Below are 8506 nucleotides of genomic sequence, written 5' to 3' on the forward strand. Positions count from 1 at the left end.
CTTTTTGTGGAGTTTTCATTTTCCAGGTGTGTGTGTGCGTGTGTGTGTGTGTGGTTTTTTTTCCTTTTGTAGTTTAGTTAATAATTTTTTTTCTAAGGTAGAGGCCTGCTTTGCTTATTTCCTGGTTACATCTCACAGCAAACACCAGGGAAGTATATTTTCATGGGGCACTGGCATTGTGCCAGTGTCAAACCATGACAACTTGGCAGCAAAACACAAATATGAATAGTGAGAGTCCTGCTACTTCACAAAACTATATAGCCTCCATCTTGCAGAGGGACAGTTTAGCCTTCTCTGCCTTCGAGGGAGTTGACAGCTCCTCCCAATTTAGTGTTGCCTGAAAACTTGTTCAGTATATCATTTAGTCCTGCATTCAAGTTGTTTATGAATATGTTAAAGAGAACTGGCCCTAAAATGGAGCCCTGTGGAATGCCACTTGTGACTGGTCAGCAGCCTCGTGTAACCCCATTTAGTACAAGCCAGTGTGCTGTGTTTATCCAGCTGTGTGCTGGACATTTTATCCAGAAGGATACTGTGAGAAAGAGTATCAAAAGCTTTATTGAAATTCCAAAAATTGCATCAACTGGTTTCCTCTGATCAACTAGGTGGGTTACCTTGTCATAAAAGGAAATTAGGTTTGACAAGCAGGACATTCCCTTCATGAACCTCTGCTGGCTATGATCAGTGACTGCATTGTCCTTCAGGTGTTTTTCAATAACTCCCTGTCCTGGTTTAGGGAAAATTTGGGAGAAAACCTCCAAAAGGGCACCCTCCAGAAAGCAAACTCACCCATCCCCTCCCTCCACCTTGTTCAGGAATAAATTTCCTCGGAGAGAAGTGGAAAAACCTCTTTATTTAACAGGCCAAGCACTCCCCAGCACACAAAATGAACAATACTGGATGACAAAACTCATTCACTGCTCTGAAAAGATGACAAATTCAGAAAGTCTCTCTGGTGGGTGGTCACTCTGTTATCAGTCCCTCCGGCGCTAGGAACGGCTGCAGAGTAGGTCCCGGCAGGCTACAAAGTGTGAGCTCTTAGTGTTTCCGTGGGTCCTAGTCTGGAGCAGGTTTGAATGGTTCCAAGAAAAGGGAAAGAAAAACAGTCCAGGGAAAGCTCAGATTGCCTCAGCTAGCTAAACTAACTAACTAACGAAAAAGCAAAAAGAGCACGGTTGTAAATTTGCTGGTTTCTCCGGGGCCAGGTCCGATCTGGCTAGCTATGGATCCTTGGCCCATTGCAGCCTTTACAGAGTAAAAGACTGGAGGTGCTCTTCTCCTCTCGGGACTAACAATCCCACACCTTTATTGTAGAATTACTCCAGGGGATCCTAGATGGGAAGGAGGTGGTGTCCCAGGAGAAAAAGAGAGGGAATGCCTCATGGCAGGAGACTTTTAAACCTGGGGGAATGGGGGGCAGAGGAAGAGGACCACAGCCAATGGGATACAAGTGAGGAGGGGGCGAGGGACCATGTGATCAGTGCAGATTATCAAACACCCTGTGCAAAAACAACAACTAAATAAACTATTTAGTGCAATACAACACGCGGTGTTCTGCCCCGTCCGTGCCCAGACAACAACAGTGTTCCAGTAGACTGTGGAGGAGTCTAGTTCTTGATAACAAAACTCTGGGCTTCTTCTCCCCGCCTTCGCTCTCAGCCAGTCTTGAAAGCACAGAATATAATATCCAGCATAAACAGAACACACGAGTGGGGATACACGCATCATAACATCACCCTAGGACACTCCCAGAATATTCTTCATAACATTTCAGGCACTGAAGTGGGACTGACCCTCAACAAACCATGAATAGCTATGATTAAACTAGATATCAGATTTTTCTTGCTGATCTAGTTTATTCCATGTGATTTAGAGAAGTTATGCTCAAGGTAGCTAGCTCCCTGAGCTTTGTATTATATATGCATCTATAAGGGCACATATAATGCATGCATTCAAATAAAATCAGAAAATCAGCACCTCTGCAATTGTTCCTTGGGAATAAAACTTAGACTGATCATTCCATTTATTATCATACTGACTATTATCAGTCAATATATTCTTGCTGCTTCAAATGATCATGTAATTTTACAGGAAATAGAGAAAAGGAGAAGAATTGAAGAAGCATACAAAAATGCTGTGACAGAACTGAAGAAAAAGTCCCACTTCGGAGGGCCAGACTATGAGGTACAAATTCTTCTTTTGAAATTTTAAAAAATGCTAAGGCTTTTGAAGATTAGTTTGTTTCTCAACAGAGTGTGTATGTAAATCAAGGTCTTTGTGCAATGCATTCGTGCCACTTTTTCTGCCTTGGAAACTGAAACTAAATGAAGAATCAAAATCCTTCAGTGTTTTGAGAATAGAAGTCTGTCTTCACCTCGGGTTTCCTATTCTACTTTTGTCTAAAGCATTTTGCTTACATCTATTTTTGCTGACTTTTTAATCATTTTTCTTGCACATTTTATACTGCTCATTTGAAAGTTGCGTACTCTTACATTTTAATTAGCCAGCTGTCTAGATATGTAATGCAAATATGAAAGTCCTGACTGCAAAGGCAGTCCTAGAATGTGAAGTTTAGTTTGAATTGATTTTTAACTTGTCACTGACACTTGAAATGTGTTGATAAATTATTTTAGCTTCTGCTTCATCTGTTAAATGGCATATGTTATCAACTTCCTCCTCAGTTTGGTTATTTAATTAAAGTCTGAGTCTCTTAAACTGCCTTCTGAACAATAAAGTAATGCACCTATAAAGCAGTTTGCATAATTTTTAAGAACTTGATTCTTTTATTTACGTTAATTAAGCAGGTTTCTACTTACAAATCATAGCCTGAGAAATAGCATTAATATGTTGAGATATTTAAAAGGTATTTGAGCTTATGTTCTCTGTTGTGGCTGAAGCACTGTAAAAGAAAAGAATGGATAGGAAGTTGGACTTTGTCTACCTGGTGATGAACTCAACTGCTTCTCCCAGATATCCCTGATGTAAAGTAGATTTTTGAAATTTGCTGGACTAGTTTGTTTTACAGTACAATAAAAGCAGTAAACCTAGTTTTCCTAAATTACCATTTTACTTAGTAGACACAAGTTTTTAATAATTGAATCAACTCTACCTGCTGTTTATTGTTAACCTGTTCTTTCCAAGAATTCTCAATAGTGATCCACAGGATTTTGTCTTGTTGTGCTTTGAGCACATATCTGAAATCCACCCTAAGGCAATGGAATACTTGGAAGCAATCTAAATACACAATTATGTTAATATATTTACTTATGTACGGTAAATATTTTAAAGAGAAAATATTTGTTAATTAAAGCCTAAATCTCATATCAAAGCATATTGACACTGTTACTCAGTCTTCAGTTTCCCGGGGTTTTTGCTTGTTCATTTAAGTATCCCTAAATTGTACTTAAAGGAAATAACTTCCTTTAACAAGTAGAGTTTTCAGATGAATTCTAATATATGAATATTGGTGAAAATATTTATACGCATAATACATAAATAGCTATTTCTAATATTGAACTTAAGTGGAGCTCTCATGTCTCCACAATCTTGAACTAGTTTTGTTTCTTATGCTCTAGGAGGGTCCTAATAGTCTGATTAATGAAGAAGAATTCTTTGATGCTGTTGAAGCTGCTCTTGATAGACAGGATAAAATGGAAGAACAGGTATTGATAGTTGAAAAATGTGTTAATGATGGGCACTTCATGGAAGACTTCTGTGACTTAATCAGTCCTGGGGTGCATCTCCTGAAACTCTAGATATTTTAGATGGACACTTATAAGTGGGATTCACTTTAAAATATTTACAATTAAATATCATTGTTTAACACTAATTTTGAGAAAGTGATTTGACAGCTTGCAATAGAAAGGGATAGTATAAGTGTTAAGCTAATTGATTGTCTCTGGTTTCTAACTCCTAAATAAATGCATCAGTCCTGTATAAAACTTATCTTTATATGTAACTGATGCCCTGGGTAAATAAGAATATCTAATGATGCAGCTATTTTTCAAAACCTAATTATTGCTCTGAAGTTTCTTTTGACTGTAGTAGTATGTGAAATAGGAAAGACATAGTTCTATTGGTGTTTGGTCTTGTTTAAAAATTGTGTAGTCTCTGGCTATTTCTCTAACTCATTTCTTGAATATTCTTCAGTGACAAGGATCAAAATGGGATGTGTGTGATGAAATATATGGAATATGAGAAAATATAGTAGTTTATAAAATGAGAGGGAATAATAAAGTGATGCCTCCTTTGTCTTAAAATGTTTTTGGCTTATGAATATAGTGAATACAATTACTTGGTTAAGAATTATAAGACTGCCTAGTGGATATATAGTACCCAACAGAGTTTATCTATGTTGGGGTCTCTTAGGAGAAGGTAAAAATTTTGAGTTTCTTTAGTACTACTATATGGATGCAACATCTGTGATGATGCCAATCTATTTTGCTTAACCTGGAAATATACCTTGAAGTCTAGATAAATGGGTGATTCAATATCCAGGCCCATTTGCTTCCTGAGAACTCCAGCAGGATCACAACTTCATGTCTGTCATGGACAGCATTAGTTGTAGCCACTATAAAGTTTGAAGGTACCTCACTCTTTCATAGTCCATCCATTAGCAGCTGACTACCAATAATGAAAGTTATTTTGTTGCAGTCCCAAAGTGAAAAGGTCAGATTATACTGGCCAATATCCTTACCTCCCGGAGATGCATATTCTGCTGTGGGGACTCATAGATTTGTCCAAAAGGTAAGATATTTCTCGTGATCTCCTCTGTATAATTGGCTGACTTGTATTTGTATATACTATTTTATATGGATAGGTAAGATTTTTTTAGATGTTTCTAGAATAACTTTCAGTGGTTTACTCATTTTTAATTGAAGTAGCTGGAATTGGAAAAGGACTCTTTTCTGTCTTGGCTAAAAAATCCTGATTTCAGTATCTATTCAGAATACTCTTGATTTGTATCAAGCTTGTCAGTTAGAGATTATAAAGAAAAAAACAACAACTTGCTAACCTTGGTGCGATTAAGATACTTTCACCAAAATTAATTTAATTGGCAGAAAAAAAAATACAGTCTCTTGCATTAGGATCAATTGACTTCTTTTAGAGTTACTTGAAACACTATGCCTTTTTTAGGGCTATACTGGGAGCATAATACATCATAGGTGTTTGAAATCAGTATTTGCCACTGTGCTTGCTTCTTATGGTGCTTTTGTTTTCATTTTCTTCATTATCTTGTGCTTGCAAGTTGGTACTGAACGCTCTGTTGTGCCTTTGTTCTGATTACTTGGTTTTTTCTTTGTCTGTCTCTGGTAGCCCTATAGTCGCTCTTCCTCCATGTCTTCCATTGATCTAGTCAGTGCCTTTGATGTTCACAGATTCAGCACCCAGGTACTGTATTAATATGTAGAGTGGGGGTTGTGTATCTTTGCTGCATTTCATCCTCTTCTCTAGAACCTGGGTTTGTTGTTACATAAATCACTGTTTACTCTAAACTAGTATGTTGAGACAAAAAAAATGTATCTATTTCTATACTAAATGGTTGGTTTTTTACATTCTGCTTGCATGCATATCACTTGTGCAGAGGCCCACATCTTGTGAACTGTTGGACTAATTTCATTAGCTTTAATAAAAATCCCTACAAAATGAAAATTTTGCATTTCTGATTATAATAAAAGTAATAAAATAACACCTGGTTTGTGTGGGCTGGAGATGGTCTTTGCTTCAAATTGAATAGTTTTTCTTGGTTTTAAATCAAAGGTTTAATTTTGTCTTTAAAATCTGTCATAATAACATTAAGACATCAAATTTTAAGGTTCTCTATTATAATTTTTTACCTCTACAACTAGTTTTATTACCAAAAGGTCATAAAGTGTGTTGTTAAAAAAATGAGATTCCAGATATGAGAACTTTTACTGAAGAGTTCCAATATATTCAATTACACTTCAGAAAATGTCTGACATCCTGAATAAGTAAGTGAATTTAGTTTTGGTGTCATATTCCAGTAATGTACAAAATTACTCTAGGTGCTTGCTCTGAAGAGCATAGTTTGAAGTTGAATTAGATAAGTGAATTCATGTGTTTGGTCTTTCAAAAAAAATCATTCAAACAGTATTCATGCCATTACTTTCCTTCTGCTGTGGTCCATATGATTGTGAATATGGGGTTTCCTTCTGGGGTCTGATGGGTTTGGGTTTGTTTGCTTGTTTTAAAATTTTTAACTAATGCTGTGTAAGGCTGCAATAAAAGGACTTTACAGTGGTTCATATACTCTGGGTTAGACACACAGGAGAAATACTGACCAGATATTCTCAAGCGGTCAAAACAAGACAAAAGTTTACTGGCAAACTTTAGAAAAATCAGAGAGCTTTGGTAAAAGGTTTACAACAACATCCAGTCAACATAAAACACTTCTCACAGCATTAATTTGGTCTATTCAACTTAGCAAACTTTAAACCCATGCGATGTTAAATTGCTCAAAATGTTCCAAGAAGGAATCAGATGAAGAAGAATCAGATGAAGAAGAAAGACAGAAAGAAAAGATATAGAAAAGCATGTATATAGCTACCAACTGCTGGGTTCCAGCAGTGTTCAGAGGGAAATTCCAAGAGGAAGGTAGGGTCAAGACGTGTTGGCTTCATGCTCAGCCTTAAATACCCCTTGACCTTCGTGGCCCCTCCCCCCAGGTGGGACTTCCAGCCACTCAGAAGCTGGGTTAGGTGAGAGTGGAGCTCTGCCTCCAGTGTTCCATGATTGGCACCCCTGCAGGGCTGGGATACTGGCTCTGAGGATGGGGAGTGGGGGGTAGTTCACTCTCTCCCCAGGGCAAGGCCCAACCTGCCCCTCCCACACACACACACATGCATCCCAAAATGTCTCAAGACATACATCTTTCTAGTCTCTGACACACTGCAAACAGCCTGCTTTTTCAAATAGATGGAATGGATTTTTTTTCTGAGTAACAGAGCCTGGAATCATACTACCTGCATACCTTGCCATCAGCTTCGTGAGCAGAACCCTAATATTTAAGGATTTGCTTATTGGACTGAAACCCCAACACTTGCCATGATTTATTGCAGTCAGTTAATTTCTGGAATTTGAATTTTTTACAAGGGGAAAAGTATGCAGGTCATATTGCACAACACCGATAGGCTGATCTACTGGTACTCCAGTCACATTAATAATTCAAGTTTGGTTTTGTAGGGGAGGAGGGAGGAAATCAAGTAATAGAAAGCAAGTTTGATTCTAAAGATAGAATTAATTTTCTATCAGGCTGCATTGCCATTTCAATGTAAGGGAAAGAGTCATTAAAATATGCGAACCTTCTCATTTTCACCTCTTAGGTCTGTGATAATATTTGTGGGTCTATATGGTGAACCTGAGTATCAGACCACTAGTGTGGCTGAAAACCTAACCACTTAAATCTGAGATTGACCAGGTCCTTATCACAATAATGAAAATCGACATTAAAGATCAAGGTCAAATGGACTGGATTATGGGGTCAAGGTGTTGCTCTTTCTAGCAGCTGCAGGGATTATACTGTGTAGAAGCTACTACCCAGTGTCTTAGGATGTGGTTTCAAGTTAACTGACTACAGAAATAATGATCCTGCTAACTTGAAAGAAACCTACTTCCCTCTGCCCCATTCTTCCCCCATATCTTCCCTAGAACAAACTTGCCAGTTCATTAAGTTGCTTCACCTGCTCTGGTGCTTCATTGCTAGTGAACAAGCAGATGAAAGACAACGGAGAGCATGAAGAGAAAAGCAGCACACCTTTTGGTGACAACCTGCTGTAGACCTTATTATTAGAAAATTTTCCTCTGTCCCCAGGCTGAGGATTTGGCTTTTGGAAAGGCAAGATAAATCTTGGTTCTGAATAAATGGGGCTTGTTTCTAGACTTCATTTATATGAAGGAAATCTTAGTAACAGGTCAAATAGAAACTTACAGCTTTGCTTTTAAGATGAAGATGTATAAACATATTCTGACAGGAGCTGGTTCTTCAATGTGCCTTCAGAAAGGCATTAATTTGCCTCTGCCAGTTGAGTGAGAGGTTGTGGGCTTTAAATGCTGTAAATGTGCTGCAAATAATTTTCTCCTTTTAAAGGACTATCAGATTTTAAAATAGATTGAGCTCTTCTGAGGGCCTTTTAAATGAAGATCTGCCCATTTAATGTTAAGACCAAGGCTGCATGGGATAGAAGTATTTTTGCAGATCATTCCTGTAGTCTGCCAGGAACCCAGAGGTAATAGTGTGGCCTCCCCACTGGGAAAGAAGCTGTGAATATTGACTCGGTGCCTAATGTGGTACCTGAAATAGGTTCAGGCTGACAGCAACCTGCAGGTAGATCACAGTTTTGACAGATAGTATGCACAAGGAAGTTGAAGGCACTGCAATTACTTGGTCAAATAGAAGTAATTGCTTGTTAGTGAAAAACAACATTCTCTTTCCTCTGAAAGCTGCAATGATAATACCTCTCCTTTCCCAAACCTAAGGGGAAGCTGT

The 8506-nt window shown here is 38.0% G+C and overlaps 1 protein-coding gene across 1 annotated transcript in view; it reads left to right on the plus strand.

Annotated features, from left to right (window-relative positions):
- The window catches only part of LOC102041422 (ceramide transfer protein), a gene marked incomplete at its 5' end in the record, with an annotated part of 88595 nt that overhangs the window by 63803 nt on the left and 16286 nt on the right, over positions 1-8506 (plus strand). Inside the window, 4 exons of the mRNA XM_031065431.1 lie at positions 2092-2184; positions 3576-3662; positions 4654-4746; positions 5317-5391. Coding sequence (XP_030921291.1) covers positions 2092-2184; positions 3576-3662; positions 4654-4746; positions 5317-5391 — 348 coding nt within the window. The remainder of the gene's footprint in view (positions 1-2091; positions 2185-3575; positions 3663-4653; positions 4747-5316; positions 5392-8506) is intronic.

Source organism: Geospiza fortis, unplaced genomic scaffold (assembly GCF_000277835.1).
Source record: "Geospiza fortis unplaced genomic scaffold, GeoFor_1.0 scaffold1272, whole genome shotgun sequence".
NCBI lineage: Eukaryota > Metazoa > Chordata > Aves > Passeriformes > Thraupidae > Geospiza > Geospiza fortis.